The sequence below is a fragment of the Colossoma macropomum genome, unplaced genomic scaffold, assembly GCF_904425465.1.
Source record: "Colossoma macropomum unplaced genomic scaffold, Colossoma_macropomum, whole genome shotgun sequence".
NCBI lineage: Eukaryota > Metazoa > Chordata > Actinopteri > Characiformes > Serrasalmidae > Colossoma > Colossoma macropomum.
Genome location: NW_023494795.1, coordinates 14,164,899 through 14,184,041, shown reverse-complemented (window position 1 = coordinate 14,184,041; position 19,143 = coordinate 14,164,899). Strand labels below are relative to the sequence as shown.

At 39.2% G+C, this 19,143-nt stretch overlaps 2 protein-coding genes across 3 annotated transcripts in view; both read right to left on the bottom strand.

Annotated features, from left to right (window-relative positions):
* Window positions 1-14,036, bottom strand: part of dnm3a (dynamin 3a) — a 68,351-nt gene extending 54,315 nt beyond the window's left edge. For both annotated transcript variants that reach the window (XM_036581562.1, XM_036581563.1), the window contains exons 1-3: window positions 13,493-14,036; window positions 12,925-13,192; window positions 2,816-2,889 (exon numbers count right to left, since the gene is read on the bottom strand). In XM_036581562.1, coding sequence (XP_036437455.1) covers window positions 2,816-2,889; window positions 12,925-13,085 — 235 coding nt within the window. In that variant the 5' untranslated portion in view covers window positions 13,086-13,192; window positions 13,493-14,036. The remainder of the gene's footprint in view (window positions 1-2,815; window positions 2,890-12,924; window positions 13,193-13,492) is intronic.
* Window positions 14,037-15,109: 1,073 nt separating this feature from the next.
* mettl13 (methyltransferase like 13) overlaps window positions 15,110-19,143 on the bottom strand; it is an 8,688-nt gene continuing 4,654 nt past the window's right edge. Inside the window, exons 4-8 of the mRNA XM_036581560.1 lie at window positions 18,884-19,073; window positions 18,547-18,720; window positions 17,411-17,623; window positions 16,352-16,483; window positions 15,110-15,602 (exon numbers count right to left, since the gene is read on the bottom strand). Of these exons, the coding sequence (XP_036437453.1) occupies window positions 15,310-15,602; window positions 16,352-16,483; window positions 17,411-17,623; window positions 18,547-18,720; window positions 18,884-19,073 (1,002 nt within the window). The 3' untranslated portion in view covers window positions 15,110-15,309. The remainder of the gene's footprint in view (window positions 15,603-16,351; window positions 16,484-17,410; window positions 17,624-18,546; window positions 18,721-18,883; window positions 19,074-19,143) is intronic.

Here is a 19,143-nt window from a genome sequence, read left to right as displayed (position 1 = left end):
ATCAGGAAAACACAAACATACACGGAGCAAACATGCTGGACTGGGAACCACTGTGTTAAAACATACAGAACCTGTGCAAAATCTTAAGCAAATTGAGAAAATTTATGTAAAGCCAATTATATATTTTTTAAACCGTACGTTTTGCTATTGTAATGTATCTGTATATTCTATATCTAATATATCTATTTATATGGCATACTTACAAGCTTGCTGACCTTACTGTTTTGAATAAGAAATGCTACTTTTTACTATTTTCCTGTTTCCTTTATGCCCTATACCTAATAAAACTGATGTTAAACCATGTATTTACACAATTACTAACCTTACTGTTTTAAACAAATTTCTTGGCTGGTCTTGGTTGAGTGTGTATGTGTATGTCTGCATGTCTGCCCTGTAAAGGACTGGCAACCTGTCCAGGGTGTTAAACGATGAATGAATGGCCTACTGGACTACTTCTATTCACACCAAATCAGATTTTTACATCAAAAAGTGTGACAAGTTTTGAAAATGAATACATGCATATTAATATCGTCTTTCACATCGCGTCAGAAACTAACGGACTACGACTTGTATATATTTTTTGTAACTGGAGGCTTGATTTTGCCATTGTACGCATGTTTTAAAAATCAGAGCACAGCAACACGATGACTGTTTATAGCCCTTTTTAAGTATATCTAGGTGTGTCCACACCTAGTCCGTTTATGGTGTGAACAGATCATAAGACGCTTGCACAGTAATATAGATTCAGAACAGCACTCATTTTCCCTTTGTTAATTCTTTAAGGGCCTATATCTTACATTTTTCTTGTATTTTATTTTTTTCAGATTCATTCCTAACGTTTGCATGGTTTTATGCACCAAAAAAGCCATAGTTACTTTTTACATGAACATTTTCTAATCTCTTTTTATTCCTTAAAATTAAATAGGCTGTTTTTATTACGGTGCCTTTAAGACTGATCCAAGATAAATAATCTTTGTTCTATTTGGATGCCCTGTATCAGATATATATACAACCCCATTTCCAAAAAAGTTGGACGCTGTGCAAAATGTAAATAAAAACAGAATGCAATGATGTACATATCATTTGAACTCTATATTTAACTGAAAATAGTACAAAGACAGCATGTCAAATGTTGAAACTGGAAAGTGTATTGTTTTTTGAAAAATATATGCCCGTTTTGCATTTGATACCAACGACATGTCTCAAAAAAGTTAGGACGAGGCAACAAAAGGCTGGTAAATTTGTGTAATGCTGAAAAAAAACACCTGTTGGTTCACTGGCAACAGGTCAGTAATATGATTGGGTATAAAAAGAGCATCTCTGAGATGCTGAGTCTTTAAAGAAAGTAAAGATGGGGAGGGGTTCACCACTCTGTGAAAGACTGTGCAGGCAAATACAGTTTTCTCAACATAAGGTAGCAAAGAACTTGGGGATTTCATGAGCTACTGTACATAATATCATTAAAAGATTCAGAGAATCTACAGAAATCTCTATGCAAGAGACAAGGCTGAAAACCAATGTTGGCCAAACGATTCTGTAGTGGAAATCACTGCATGGAACACTTCTGCATCCACAAATTCAAGTTAAAACTCTGCCATGCAAAGAAGAAGCCATATATAAACAGGATCCAGAAACGACTTGTTTGGGTCAGAGCCCCTTTAAGATGGACTGAGGCGAAGTACAAAAGTGTTCTGTGGTCTGACGAATCAAAATTTGAAATTCTTCTCAGAAATCACGCTGTGTCCCCCGGGCTAAAAACCACCCAGCTTGTTATCAGCGCAGAGTTCAAAAGCCAGCACCCGTGATGGTATGAGTGTGCATTTGTGCACATGGCATGGGTGACTTGCACATCTGTGAAGGCACCATTAATGCTGAATGATATATACAAGTTTTGGTAACATATGCTGCCATCCAGACAACGTCTTTTTCAGGGAAGGCCTTGATTATTTCAGCAAGACAATGTCAAACCACATTCTGCACATATTACAACAGCATGGCTCCATATTAAAAGAGTTTGGGTGCTAAACTGGCCTGCCTGCAGTCCAGACCTATCACCACTGAAAATATTGTGCATTATGAAATGAAAAATCTTACAGAGGAGACCCAGAACTGTTGAGCAGCTGAAATCTTATATCAAGCAAGAATGGGAAAACATTTTACTTTAAAACTACACCAATTGGTCTCCTCAGTTCCCAAACACTTACAGAGTGTTGGTAAAAGAAGAGGTTATGCAATACAGTGGTAATCATGCCCCCGTCCCAACTTTTTTGGAACGTGTTGCTGGCATCAAATTCAAAATGGGCATATAATTTTCATATGTTGTCTGTTTTTAATTAAATATGGGGTTTAATGATTTGCACATCATTGCATTCTGTTTTTAATGATATTTTGCACAGCGTCCCAACTTTTTTGGAAATGGGGCTGTAAATGAGTTGGTTTTCGTGATATCACAGAAATAATTCATTCAAAACAGGCTGCTTTTGCAGGATAGGTTCCATATATGGACTGTATCGACTGGGAAGTGAATGATTTGTTTAGAAACCTCAACAATGTCAACACATTACTTCAAACTCCTCTATTTAAAAAAGCAAGGTAAATTTGGTTTTCCATGACACAGGCCCTTTAATGCAAGCGTTGATTGAATCTGCAATAAACTGCTCCAACAGTGGTGATGAATTTTTCTCCAAAGCGCACTATAATCACTAGCATTAAGGTTGAAGGGACTAAATATGTCATGCTGGACCTTGTGTCACCTTTATATATCAAATCTAACTCTTGTGTACATACGCTTTTGGTGCATTTGTGTTATACCTACCTGAGGTGGCGTTGATTAACTGTAACACAAGCGGTCTTCGCGTAACAATCCCTGAGCCTCTCGGTAAGAAATCCCTTGGAAAAAGACAGAGTACAGCCATTACAAACTCACAGATTAACAGTATGGGTACCTATGTATACCACACACTCATACACACGGTGTCAGAACTGATAGCATGCTTAGACAAGTCCAGTGTTGGGTGACAAAGTGAAACCATAAACTCTGTAACTCTCATTCCTCCTCCTGCTAGATATTTAGGGCAGGTTTACACACAGCACTACTGGGGAGAGTCCGTAACCCTAAACGTAACACAGAGAGATCTATGGTTTTGGCAGCCATTAGTAACATTTCTACATGGTGTATATTAGGTTAAGTACATAAAAAATTGGGTACGGCTAAGCAACCACCAGAAGGCAACAGTAAGGGGTCATCATCTGTAAATCAACAGCCAGCAATCCCTGGCCTAGGGCAGAATTGGGACAATGCAGAATCCAAGGGCATGGCAAGGATATTCATACCAGGCATGTCTTGCCCCATTAGCCCAGGCAATAAGCCAAACTGTTCTGCTATTGCAGAAAGCTATGAAGCCATCTAGGAACTCCCTCTGAAGCTGTTCTCACAGGGTGTTGGTACAATACAAGGTGCAAGATGTCATTTTCAAATCAGACTGTGACACCACCACTGTATTTCAGCCCACAGACAACTATGATTCCACAAACTGTCCATATGTAAAATTTTACTATTCTTCTGCTCTACATGTTCTCTGGGTTTCAAACTTATCAAACCATATGGCTAAAAAGTGAGCAATATCACTTAATTTATCAAATGAGTCATATTAAATTCAGTATTTTGGTCACACTAGATTACTACCAAAAGGGCCCATTTTCCCAAAAGCATCTTAGTGTTAAGATCATCCTCAACTAGTAGAGACAGTGTTCAATGTGATGCTCGCTTTACCATTTAAGAATAGTCTAGGATGCTTAACTATGTATGAAAAGATGCTTTCGCAAAACCCATTTCAGAACAAGTTCCCTGGCAATTCCCTTCATTCTAAATTTATTATGTGGCCAAATAAAGCAAGTGATAAAAATGGGTTAGGATAGGAATGGGTTAAAACGTTAAAGGCCACAAAGTCAAAGTCTCTGAATGCATCACTTTCGTTACTTTAGGTATCACAGGGTTGAAATCATATCTTGTCTCTCTGAGGCACATCATGCAAATGATTGTGGTATTCAGCATACTGTTTTCCTTATTAAACTAAAAGCAAAATGCTCCATTCTAAAAATAAAATTGTGCAAACTAAGCACTTTTATACATGTCAATGTTAAAACAGAGAGGGAAAAACACTTAACAGGCCCCAGGCATGTGTGCCTTGTGCTCCAAGGCTCCATCTGAAACAAATATATAACAGATCTCTTGGCAAGTAAAGCCAATATTCAGAAGTCACAAATATCGGCAGTGACAACAAAAGCAGGCTATAATTTAATCATCATTTTTTCTTGCTCACAGCTCAATAATACAAGCAGATAAATTATGTTGGAAAAGTGCATTCAAATCTTTCAATCATTCAGAATCAATTGCTACCACTGTTGTGTTTGTAGAAAGGACATAAGGACATAATTTATTAAAATCAAAAATTTGATTAAAAGTTATGATGATGCACAGTCTTATTTTGTGGAAAGATTAAACAGCCTTTACATTTTTGTAGGGCTGACTCGAATAATTTGAATACTGGGGTATTTGGCCTTTAGATAGAACAGTGATGGTTACTGGGAAATGTTTTAAATAAATATAATAAATAGCTGGTTTTAGGGCTGGGCGATAAAACGATAATGATAATGATATAACTTTTCCTCGACAGAGCGATACGACATGTTCGATAAATGTTCGATATAATACATCATTCTCACACTTTCACGTTCAAGCGAAAGCCTTGGTGGCGTTTTCTACTGCAAGGAAAAGTGACACTACTCTGCTGTCACCAGGAGAGGGCGCACTTCCGAGTATTTCTACATGATTTAGAGGGGGAGGGGGCCACGAGTAAGAAGTGTCTTCAGCAACGTCTGAAATGTGGAGTTATATATTCCCTGTTTGAGTGGAGCGACCGGCGATCTGTTCTCCTGTGACCGAGTCTGAGTGACGAGATCAGTGGTGTAACTGTACTGGCTTAGAGTGAACTCACCTCTTTCCTAACATCCTAACCACAACACGGAGAATTGATGATACTGTAGATCAAACAAGACACAAAAGCACCGCTTTCAGTTTAAACGTACCTAAAAGGAGGACTCTGTTTGTCTGGTGTTGATATTTTGCGGTTCACCCCTTAAACTACTACGATAGTATAGAGAAATCCAGTCGTCGCTAGCTGGTGTCTGAATACTGTGATGTCATTTGTAGCGGGGTAGCCGAGCGCTCGGCACCAGCTAAAAATAATCTGTGTTCTTTCTTAAATTATGACTATTACAAAAAATTTTCCAGCTGGTAAAACAGCTCACTAGACACTTTCTCCCACTCTCCCATGACAGATTTGTGAAATGTTCCACTGTTTGGGGAGTGTTTGTTGTGTTCCGACCATAAAGGATAGTTTAAAACAGCAATTAACCCCCCAGGAGCAAAAATCAGCCTTCAAACTTGAAAGAAATAATGATTTGACATTTATCGCGATATGTATCGATATCGAATGATATGAATTTTGTTTATCGTGATAACATTTTTGGCCATATCGCCCAGCTCTAGCTGGTTTAGTCAAATGTATCATAAATTCATGCCAGGCATCCAAATCACACCTGCATCACCTTCCATGTGGTTATTGAAGCTAAAAAGGGCAGAAATGCCTTTAAGAAATCACAAGTGAGAACACTTTAAATTCCTGGTTGACAACAAAAATGCTTAATTCAAAATCTGTGATAAAAGGTTCCTATACAATTGAGTAGAGGTGGGCAATACAGCAAAATGTAATATCATGATACTTCAGAATGTTTTTTACATGATGTGTCTCGATATTTATTCTTTCTGACGCGATTAGTTAGAACACAGAAAAATAATGCCACATTTTAAAAATACTGTAAAAGAATCTAATTAATTGTATTCAACATTTCCCATACTGCGCTGCACTTAATCCGATTAAACAGGGATAATTTTGCTCTGTTTTCAATCAGAAGTGATTTTGAGTACTGATGATATTCACAATAATCCCAGAAAAACGTACTGTGACATACTGTAATGTGATTAATCACGATAACAATAAATGCTGTCAGTGATACTTGTCCGAGTGCCAGCACATATCCGATCCCCACGACTCAGCTCCATCACCACTATAGGTGGGAATATCATCTCTTTTTTCTCTCTTTCTTTTCTAAATAAATCATTTTACAGCAGGTTTAAAGCTTGACAGCACAAACAGCAGATCTATTTATTTTAAAAAAATCACAATCACAGGTTTTACCGCTATATCAGAGAAGAGTTGTCACCACACACAGTCAGTACAGCGCAGAAGCTGCTCTAGAACTACCACACCAACAAGAGCATCACATTTCAGTGAATTATTATTTCAACAATAGTTTAGAACACTATAGAAGGTAGAGTGTGATTTGACGGAATCTCTGTGGAGTTTACACTTCACTCGTGCACAAGTGAAAAAAATAGGTTTTTGATAAATATACATTGCCTAGAGCAACCAGTGGCAACTGATTTAATTGGAAGCGTATCTCTTCTCTTGATTTTTTTTTAACAAGTATTCAAGCATTCATCTGGAAATATCAACCAGTATGTTAAGCCTGTTAAATGCTGTTTGGGACAGCCCTATGTTTTATCCATGTGTTCATTACTGTTTGACATTAAAACAACAGACTGAATCTGAAATGTAGACTTAAACCTGTCAAGACAGACTGTAAACTGAAGAAAAATGTAATTCATACGGTAACTAGTCATTAACTGTAATGTAATTACTTACTTAGATTTACTGAGATCTACAACGAAACAACAGTAATAAGACTAGACGACTAAGGATTAAACAAGAAGTAACCAGATACCCAGGAAAAGAGAGTGTTTCTGTTGTGTTGTTCATTAGTTCATTAGTTCTTAGATAGCAGGCTAGAGATAAGTGTGGAGGAGGAGGAGCTGCAGGGCTTTGCTGCAGAGATTCGGTTGATGATGCAGGAAACAGTGTGTGGCACTAAATCAGGAACACCACCCAAAATAGAGGGGGAACTCTCTCAGGAGCAGACCCAGTTAGAAACACCCAGAGAGAGAGATAGAGAGAGAGAGAGAGGCCAGCCTGCAGGTAAGAACTCAGCCTGCACAGGTAAAGCTCACAACACCTTACAAAACAAACATATTTGGATCAAGAACCTGTCACATAGTGTTATCACTCATTTACTGGGAGACAGAAAGACAGGATCAGTCTTACCTAATAGTTCAGTGTCTATAGGCTGTGGAACCATAATGTTCTGGTTCACTTTGCCTGTTCAGCTCAATTTTTCAAATCCGGACTGATGCACTCACATTCCTCCTTGACAATGTGTCTTATTCTCAGCCTAAACTCCATTCATTCTCATCACTTACCCCTGACCTCAACTCCTCGGCTACGAACAATGCTCCCCTTGAGGCCACTGTACCCCCCTATCCTCCTCTTACACCAGTCTGTATGTGCTCCCCCCAGCATCCTGTGCAGCAATCACGTTCTAACACTGACCCTAACCCTAAATCACAGAACACATTGGCCCATTAGTTTGCTTTCCAAGCCAGTTTTTTCTGGATATTTTACAGACAAGTTCCTAAATAATAATGTTCATTTGTTGGAGAATGTTGGGTTAGTCCTGGGTTTACCTGCTGCTGAGTGACAACAGAAGACTGGGGCCTCTATTTATTAAACAAATGCAGCAATGGATTTAAAGGAAAGCTAGAAATTCAGATTCAGAACCAATAAGATAGGACATAATTTTATTTTCATAATAGTTTTAGTAAACCAGTGCTTTACCGACTGACATGAATTTTAATTGTTAACTGAATTGTCAGATATAATCGTCAGTTTTCAACTGTCATTTCACTCAAACTGGAGAAACGCACAAAGTCTTAAATTATATTAAAATTGCAGCACTGATGCATAAAGCGTCCTAGCATTCTTAGCAGTTATAGTTCTTGTTTACTATAAGTTTTCTTCACATAGAAGTTTCTGTGTAAAAATATTTTATCTTAATGGTAATGTTTGGCTAAAGTTTATATGATTTTGTTATTTTGAAGTTGTTTGGTGCTCAAGTCTACCAGTTAAACCTGAATTGCTATAATTAAGAAAAGCAGAATAAGTAGTTTTAACAACATGAGATTTTAAAAACCCTCAGAAATGTGCTACTTTCTTCACGTTAGAGGTGCGTGTTCACAAGGAGCTTTAAAGCAACAGCAATGCTTTACTGTCAGAATTTACGCCAATATCGATAAATGCACGGAAGCTTAATATAGCTATTATCTATTCCAAAATAGGCCGACCTACTGTCTCTTTCACTTTCCCCCTTTTCTTCTTCTCTAGGAAATCCACTTTTATGCCAACTCTCATCTTCTCCTGAGGCATCTAGTCAACCATCTGATATCTGCAAGCCTCTCTGAGCAGTAGGCCTTCTCACCAGCCTGGCAGGCAGAGTGCGGCACAGATGGCTCAGGGTGCTGCTTTTTCAAGACATTCATCTTTCATTGCTATGGCTACATGTACCAATTCTTCCTAATAACACAGCTCTAAATAGGCCATCATGTCACAGTTGGAATGAAGCAGGTTCATTCAGATATGTAGGCCTAAGCAGCATGGCACCACCCAGTTTCAATGTGGGGCCATAATTTTCTTCTTTGAATATTAGGCAGAAATGTCTTTGACTTGATTGTGAGTCCATGCACTGCCAAATCTGATACAAAATAGAAAAGAGAGAGGGGCCTAAGAAGCATTCCTTTAAATGTGTGTGGATGTTGCAGGTGTGTAATCTATGGAGGGCTATAATAGCCAATTACTGCTGTTAACTATTTTAGATGCCTATATGGGTCATCAGATCCATACATTTAAACTGAAAAACAGTTCATTAAAGCATTTATATGCAAAAGGGTATGGTACTGTGCAAAAGTCAGAGACCACCCTTTATTTAATTACATTCCATTCAAAAATACCTTTAAGTATAGTTTAATACAGTTGCATAAAGGAAGGGAAAGCCAAAGGCAAATAAATGAAAAAACAGGAGTTTCCAAGACAAGACTTCAAAAATATTATTTTTTCTAACAACAAGGCCTCCTAAGACTGGGAAGCCCACCTAAACTGGCACCAGCAGATAAAGAGTATTTAAAGCTTTCATCTTTGAGAGAGAGGTGAAAATTAAGCTCCACTCTTGCTTTAGATCTGAAAACATCTACAGATGCTTCTGTCCACTTTTCACTATGAGAAGACAACTCAACACTAGGAGTATGAAAGGACATGTAACCTGACAATAAGTACACACACACACACACATACACATTTACTAAGCCACTTATCCTTCTGGGAAGCAGGGGGAGCTGGAACCTATCCCAGCGGTCAATGGGCGGAAGGCAGGAAACACCCTGGACAGGTCGCCAATCCATCGCAGGGCAGACAGACATATACATTCACACACAATTAGCATGTGCAGTTGGCCTGACTGCCTGTCTTTGGACTGTGGGAGGAAACCAGAGTAGAACATGCAAACTCCACACAGAAAGAACCGTGGTCACCCGGCCAGGAGAAATTCGCAAATTAAACAAAGAAGGTGCTGGTGTTCTCAGAACAATGGACAGGGCACACCGAGTCCAGACCTCAGCATCATTAACTGTTTGGGATTACCTGAATTGTGAAAAGCAGATAATTCAACCAAATTCTAATACTGAACTTTGTGGAGGTTTGTGGAAGTGCAAAAAATATCTCTAAGCAAAACTGAAAGCAAGTCTCCCAAAAATAACGCAAGCTGATAAAAACTGATAAAAAGCATTAACAACTGGAAATTTTAATAAATGAAGGGTGGTCTTTGACTTTTGCAGAGTACTATATTTCTTTGTACTATAACCCATGCATTAAGTTTACTGGTTGATCGAGATGGATGTCCTTTAAAACAAATAAATAATAATGCTGAATGCTGAATGCTTATTTGTGTGCTGGTTTTGTCCACTTATTGTAACTATTACAGCTAAACTTTTACTGTTTTGCATAAAAAGCTGCAGAATGGACCTCTACAAGCTTTTTCCTCATTTTTCCAGCTCATCACAACTACCATGCCCTTCTATCTGTATCAGTTCCCTGTTTCAAAATTGCATTCAGAAGAGCATGTTTTCCAGTGATGCTGAAACAATTAGGTCATGTGTTGAAAGGCTCTCATTCAGGACCAGCTGGCAGTAGTGATAGTCTGTACCCATGTAGCAGCAGACTACATAGTAGACATTACAGTGCAACGCTTTTTTATTCTTTAGTTTGTAGTTGTGTTGCTATTTCGTTCAATCCACAGTACTTTGTCTTTTCAGTGTTTTGCTTATCTTCCCATGTAAAGCATGAAATCTAAGTGGAATATGAATAAAGAAAGATTATTATTACTTGAACAGAGTTACAAGATGACCTTCTCGAACAAAGGTAAATTCACAGGGCTCTGGATGTCCAAGACTGTTCTTTTGTGTAGCTCCATTACTCTGCAGAACGAATGAAGAAACTACTAAACATCACTCAACACAGACTAAACCGCGTCTGGAAACATGCGTCATATCTGCCACACGACTCTACAGATGATCAGCAGGACCTGAGCGCACACCTCATGATCTGACCAGACACAGATAAGACTTCAGCTTCTGTTCTGCGTCAAACAAACATGGTGAACTCCGTCAGCTAAGCTCCACTTCACTGTCCATTGTGAAATGATATGCACTAAGTATGGCAAACAATAGGCTGGCGTTCACTAACAATCACCGTTTCCTGTAGACAGGCTCAAACCTTCAGCGAGGAAACTTGTTTGGCAAAAGAGTGTCTTCCGCAGAGCCGCTGTATTCCTTCTCAAAGCAAGGTAACACGGTGTTATTTTAAGGTACAGCCATAAACTTACATACAAAGCAACAGCCCTTTCTGTCCCCTTTCTTGTATGTTTGGCATATTAGCATTTTCTTAATATCATAAGCTCTTTTTTAGACACAGATCAAGCCAAGTCATGGAAGAACTTTCTATCAAGAATCCTGAAGGATAGGCTGTTTTACTCCAAAACTGGGTTAACGGGACACTCCAGCCAAAATTAAAAATGCAATCATCACCGCATCTATAAACATGACTATTTGCATCCTACAGCAGTGTCACAGTAGTTGTGGCATGAGATTTTTTTCATTTTAAAGACTTAGAAATCCTCCTGATGACGTATCCTGAAGGTGGGAAAACTTTTAAAAAACTGCAACTGCTTTGTGAATTCATTACTGCCTTCAAATCGTAACTGTCTTCAAATCACGACACTAGAGCAACGGATTAGCTGAATAACAGAAATGTCTTGTCAGATGAGGAAATCCCCAAGCTAAAAGCTAAAGTTAGTAATACAGCTACCTGGCTATATAGATACTTTATCTTAGTTTGGCTTCTTTTCTCTGAAAAGAAAGCATAAAAATCTTGTCTCTGATGATCATTTTGTACAGAATATGAATAGAATCAATTCTGTTTGGCGACCAAGGCCAAAGTTCCACTAATTCCCGCCTGGCTGTATTTATTAGCCTATAGATCAGTGGTTAGACTAGCTGTGAGGACTGGTTGACGCCACAGGGATTCTCAATGGCTGTATGACGTATTTGCGTAATACATGCTGGATGCTGCAGTGAGTGAACACTGATGAATGAAAACAGTGCCCCTTTGAGTCTCAACACCTATATAAATCTACCCTAAAATAAACACCAATGAACGAACGCTGTTTAATGTAGATAATAAAACACATGGATGCCAGAAGACCAACAAAATAAATTTGACTTTATGCTATCCCTGCCTGTTTTTCTATTCACATATCCACCTGTATGATCACTACAAAACTCACAGCAGCTTTAAAATTTAGGCACCTGCCTAGGGGTGGGTAATATTGATTATATTTATTTATCATGATAAATTATGTCACAATATGCTTTGCTGAGCATATTGTGGCAATCGTTAGTACTTAAAGAACTTTGACTAACCACCTTTCATTACAGAGTGAGCCTAATTGGGCCTGTTTAACTGGATTTACTACAGTGATAAAATTCATTTATTATTATGACCACATTATTTTTACATGTGGCACTACAGGCTCTACTTTATCTGTTCCAATGTATCAAATCTCAGTAAAAAAAAAACAAAAAACTAATTATTATGATGCATATCACACATCGTAAAAATGTCTTGAAGTATTGTGATTTAATATTTTTCTCCACATCGCCCATCCCTACTTCTACCTATCTCGGATAAAAGGCCAACACCAATATACTCTCACTCACCACTCCCTCTGACATTAGGGACGAGGTCAGAGCTTACTCCCTCTAACTCTCTCTAACGTCCACTTAACATGAGGTGAATCCTCCCTCATTTTGCATGCCTCCCCAACATGGCCTTGGCACAACATTAGACGGAGGAAGAAGGAGGACTGCTGCAGACTACAGATGAGTGTATGACTGTCTGCACCTGTTGTAGCCATACAGTAGCTCTACACTGCGCAAGCAGCAGACTGAGCCGAGGCTGTTAGCAGCCATTCAAAAAGCAAAGTGAGCAGTTTCAGTGGCAGTAAAGTTCACTATATGTCCAAAGGTTTGCAGACACCTATTTCTCCGAGACCGGACACATTTCTCCTAAAATCAAGGGTGTTAATGGGGGTTTGTTCTCTCTTTGCTGAATCCCTTCTAGAAGGCTTTTCTATGGAGATTTAAGTAGCTGAATTCACTAATAAGAAGGAGTGTCTGGATATTTTGGACTACAGTGTGTAGGATAAGTCAAAGGACTGATCACACCTGCCTGAGCACTGTGGAGTACTCCACGAAGCAGATTTTCCTAGTTAGTCAGATAACTTAAGCCTAAAGTCAGGCATGTCTGAAATGATATAAGTTATGTGATGTTTTGCTTAAGGAAACATCCCCAGGTCTCGTACCTGCCAACGAAGTTCTCAAGGACGGAGCTCTTCCCCGCGCTCTGACCACCGACCACGGCTATCTGCGGCAGGTCCAGATTGCAGCTCTGGCCGATGGCACCGAAAGCATCGTGGAGGCGGTTGACCAGCGGGATGAGGTCCTGCATGCCCCGGTTCCCCATGCTAACCGAGGAGGACACAGATTACCGGGGGGATTTTGACCGAGACGATTAGTGTCCAACCTCCGTTCTCTCCCTTTGCGCCACCATTCAGAGTTTGAACTGTAAAACTAGACAAAGTCGAACAGATTAAGTATGAATTTAAAGACCCAATAGTGAGTAAATTAGGGCGGCGTTACAGAGCGGCGGTTAAAGCCTTCATCACAGTAACGTTACGTTAGCGTACGTTAGAGGCGTGTCCTGGCAGGCTAGTCACTGATGGACTGACTAGCTTCTTCAAATCATTAACTGCGCTTTAAGTTCTCAAACTGTGTCCAGAGAAGTAACTGAGCGTCATTTTGGTTAAATAAAGTACTTAACGTGTTAAACACTTCTTTAGAAATGCTAGCTAGCTGTGTTTGTTTTCCTACCTCGTGCTCTTCGACAAACGCCTTCCCGTCGCGTTTGGACTATCAACTGTTTCAGCAGAACCTGATCTACTTCTGGACACGCAGACCACAAGTCAGCGGTCCCTCAGCCACAGTGAACACTTAGCTGTCCTGCTGTCTGCAGCGGCTGACATGAGGAACCGACACAAAGAAGTCCCTCAAGGAAAGCCGTGGCCGGTGGAAGACTCTCCTTCAACTCCTTGGGCTACTTCGACTCAGCTCAGCTCTCCGGACCAACTTCTGTGTCCCACTCTCCTGACAGCTAACGGCTCGCTCGCGGCGGCGCATGCGCAAAAGTGACACCAAGCCACTCCTCAGTGGAAAATAAACGATACATTTTATCGCTGGTTTCTGAAGGGTCGATTTTACAGTTTTAAACCAGTCATTGTGAGTTCAGAGTGTAGGTGTCGAGAACTTCACGCCCCAAGTTTCCTAACAGCCAAGTGGTGCGTAAAAGATCCGCCTTCCTTTCAGAGTGACAGGACGCAGGCAGCCCGATTCATCCAGTAAAAATAACACCGCTGGATTTTATGGCACGCTGCCTCCCGGGTTGCCAGGTTGACAATCATAGATACATTTTGAAGAGCGTTCTTTGAATAGTTATTATTTGATTATTAACAATTTAATAATAACAATAATAATCTTTGATTAAATGTTCTGAAGAGCCCATATCCTATATTTTTCTTGTTTATTTTTTTCCCTGAGCACCACGTTTGATGTTTCAGAAACATTTACATGCCTAGCCTTTCATTATTTCTTAGAATTGCATAGGCAGTTTTTGTTACTGGGCCTTTAAGACTGATGTATGTAAATGATCTGTTCTGTACTGAAACACTCCTTATAATGGGTGAATGGGTGGAGCCTAACTGCTGCAGGCTGAAGCAATAAATACAAAATGGACTGTTTCCATTATGGACCCTATGGACTGGAAAGTGAATGGTACCTTTTAAAACTTTAGCAATGTTAACATACTGCGTCAAACTCCTTTACTTAAGAAAAGCGAGAACAATTCAGTTTTTCGTGATATGGGCCCTTTCAATGTAATACTTTTCTAATAACAGTGAGCACTTGCACTCACGCAGGTTTAATAAGACAGCTACATACAGCTAAATTAATACAATATTTATGAGTTATGTTATAAATATAATAATAATTATGTTACTATTATTGTTACTGTTGCCTAAAACACTTAAGGAAGTCAGCTCAATCATTATAATTACAAATCTATTGATATGTTAAAGCATACAGTTCAGATACAGTTCAAATAAAACCTGATATCAAGGCAAATGAAAATTAATAGGTTTGTCTTATCAATGCGAAATGACATGGCGATTAAAAATTAGGGCTTGTGGCAATATATTAAAATCTCGCTCTTTTCTACATTAGTTATGCTGGATATTGTTTTCGACCGCCATGTTGTGCCGCCTGTGGGTTGTGTTTAGTTATGTGCTACTGACAAGCAAAATACAAAAACGACACATTGTTTTTAACCTTAACACTGTCTCAAATGTTTCATGTATATTTTCAACAGGTACATTCTGACAGCAAAATGTTCAACCTTTAAATTATAATAAAGCACAAACCAAGATGTAAACAATGTTTCTTTACAGCTCACTGTATTGTTTTGACAACATAATCAATAATCTGATCTCAAATTTAAGGAAAACCCTTTTAATAGAGCATCTACTTGAGTGCTTCTATGTACACCTTCAGATCAGTTCTCCAAGACCCCATACATTTTCATTACTCTTTATCGCACAAGCACACAGAGAACCATCCCCTTATGCAGCAAGTAATGTTCAAGCTACCCTCAGGTTCTTCAGCATTGCCGAAATGTCTATTTGAGGGGTGCAGGAGGCATTCTGGCTGCTGTTCCGCAGCACCGCTTGTAGGCTTTTGGCAGACTGTTGCAGCTCCTGTGGGACGACAGAAGGTTTGTGTCCTTGACCTCCACCCCTAGAACACAGCAGCACCTCATTGACCTCGCCTTCAATGGGACGAGAGAACACACACGGGAACACAGCCTGTACGCGCTCCATCACTGACTGCCGCAGGGATGAGTCACGACACACCAGGTTCAACATAAACACTCCTGAGAAATATGCAGAGATGGAGGGAAATAAAGAAAATGAGAGAGAGAGAGAGAGAGAGCAAGAAAGAGCGAGAGAGAGAGATAGGGGAAGAGAGAAAGGCGTAAGCATAATAATCAGTGCAATGCACATAACAGCACTACTTATAGCATTACCTCTCAGGTATGCAATTCATGAAAATAACTAATCAGTTTATCCTGCATTTTTGCAGGAGGTGTATTTTATTCTTTTCCCCCTTAGGTCAACATTTGACATATGACGTGTTTGGGTTTATGCAACAAAAACAATAACTAATTTTTACACGACCATTTTCCAACCTCTATTTATCCCTGAGAATTTAACACGGTGCTTCTGTTACTACTGTGCCTGATATGAGACTGATACATGTAAATAACATGTGATCTCTGATTTGTCTGGCTGCCAAATATTGTGCCTCATTCAAAAAGCAATCTGGGTTAAAATATTCCTTGTCACTGTAATGTGAATGGGCGGGGCTAAACTGCTGCACACTGAGGTGGATATATCCAAAATCCCTGGTTTTCATGACATCACAAAAACAATGAGCTTAAAGTGGGCCGTTTTTTGCGGTTTGGTGTCCATATATACACTGGGAAGTGACTGGTACATTTTGAAACTTCAAACCATGTGTACATATTACATTTTCTTATTTTATCAAAATCAAGAAATATTTTTTCTTTTAATGATATGGGCCCTTTACATAATCAAAGTTACCTAAACAGAGTCACCATACCTCGAGGGGTTAACAGCTTGCAGACTTTCTCCAATAGTGGTGTTTCTACAAAGGCAGGCGGAGGGCAGCTCATGCCCAGGGTGGGGTCTTTGCTGTCAACGTCAAACATGATGACATCATAGGAATGTCCTCCTATAAATAGGGTGCAGATAGAATGGTGGGAATGAGAAGAAGTTGGGAGGGGCCATCTGACAGTCCACTACAGACATTTAAGAATGTAACACATGGAAAACATATCTTCCGAGCTCTTATCATTTAAACAACTATCAGCTCGCACTGTTTCATGTAACTTTACCCAAACCACATTAAAGGCTACAGAGGTGTACCAGTAAACTTAAAATATGGCTTAGAATTAAATTAATTATTTAAGATACACAGATATGCCAACTGACCATTATCCAAATCTCACAATCATACATCTGAAAAAGTGTTTGAAATATTAATGGTAAGCTTTAATCAACAAGGCCTCTACTTATAATACAATAATACAGCTCAATATTCATACATTGCATAGACATTGGCAAAAGATAAATTCCTTAATGAATTACAGATACACATTACTGTAGACAAGTGTTAGGGACATAAGCTCATTGTTTAAAAACATTTGTCTTGGAAATAAACACAAAATTTAGTTCCAGACTTCTCCTGGCTACCCCCAACCACGTTGACGGAATTTAACAAATCCATATTAATATACTTGATTTAACATAATAAAGTACCAAAACTAGTAGCCAAACTAGGTGTTGGATAATAACTATAAATAATACTGGAAATGTTTGGAAATGGTTAAACAGATACATTGCGATACATAGATTTACTACTTTCTTGTATTCATGTTATTTGTGTTTATTCTAATATTAGTGTTTTTCTGAGCAAATGAACACTTACTGCCCAAATCAATAGCCTTTTCAATCTAACTTTGCCGGGTGCCTAAACCTTTTGCACTGTAATGTATCTGTTACCCAAAAGTGCTGCAGCAACTTCCGTCGGATGTACGCATTTAGTAATGCATTCATGTGAAAGATTCATGTATCTACTCATATATCAGCTCTCTCTCACCCTGGCTCGCCAGTGTGCTGATGTGCTCCAGGCCATCCCCCAGTATGACTTTCAGTCTGTCGTCAGTCTGGAACCCAAACCAGGTCTGCGCTACCTCCAGCACAGCAGGGTCCAGCTCCACCACTTCCACTCGCACACCGGGCACAAAGTCCCGCATGAACTGGGGCAAACCTCCACCACCCAGCCCCACCACTAACACTGATACCAGCACATCTGTTCAACAGAGGAGAGTTCAGAAGACTTCAAGGTAATAAAACTGAAATCAACAAAAATATACAAGTGATGTTTTTGTTGAAAACAACTGTTAAGACCACATAAGTTGTCCAATAGTATCCCTCTGATTCTTGATCCTGAGTACCGTTACTGATCCTAACTTACTACTCAATAGATGCCTGGAAATCCTGAAATTTATATGACTGCCCTTTCAAATTCTGAATTTTGGTAACAGCAGCAACACAAACTAAATAAAATGCTATTTACTATTTACAGAGCTACTAAAGTCTCTGTGCTTTTTGGCATGGTTCATTTTTAAAAGCTAAATTACATTTGATGTATTGAAATCCTTGCTGATTGAAATACTGGCATTGCAGATTTGCAATGAGCCTTTTTACTAAGGCTGGGCAATATGACAATATTTAATATTATTGTGATAAATATTTCTGAGCATATGGTGGATATAGTTAGTACTTAAAAAACACTTCACAACTGCATGTTTGAGTACAAGGAAAGCATAGTCACAATTAATTGGATTTAGTGCAGCTCAGTATGTTAAATGTTGAAGACAAATCATTGTATTCCTAGTTTTTGATAGTATTTTTAAATGGACATTACGTTGTCTGCTCCCAATTATCAGATGTCAAAATATAAATAAATATTGTGATATATGATGCATCATTAAAACGTTTTTTCCACATCACCCACATCTACTTTTTACTACTATGTGTGTCAGGAATTGCTTCATGGTATCGTTATTTTCTATTGCTGATATGGATACTGTAACGCTATTATCCAAGCAAGAATGCCTGGACAAGATGTTTTTTAACTGCTAATCTTAGTTCAGTTACTGCTTTGATTAAACACAGAAGTGACTAGCCTCAACCTCATCTTCTATGCAGTATCACACTGGATGTGCCTACCTTTATTTTTGATGGCTTCTGTTCCTAGAATGGCAAGGCCTGCGACCATCACCTCATGATGAGTACAACATAGAAACCCTCGGTCCACAATGTGGCCTTTGCCGGCAGAAGCTGGAGCGTCAGTAGCAGGAGGTTTTGATTTCTTCTTACTCTTCTTTTTATGAGCAGAAGAGGCTGGGAAAGCAGGAAAATGAACTTCAATCAAAACTTGGAACCTTTTACATTCTGTATTATAGCTAATACACTCCACACATAACAGGTAACCCCCATTCCCTGATAAAGATATATATGCATTAAATGCATTAAACTCCTCCTACACTGGAATTGAGTGACTCACATGTGGTGGTGGATTGGAGGCGGCTTTCAGACTGCACTAGCTGTGTGTTGTTCATGAAGACCAATCTTCGGTACAGATGACCATCCTCTCCTCGCACATCCTCCACGGAGTATTGCCCTGTTATATCACTGACCCCTCGGCCTACCACCTCCCTCCAGCCAAGGTCACCCCCAACAGATAAGAACGGCACCTAAACCACAACATGTCAACAAGATAAAGAGAAAAACAGGATGAAATACATTAATCAAAGAAATACATTT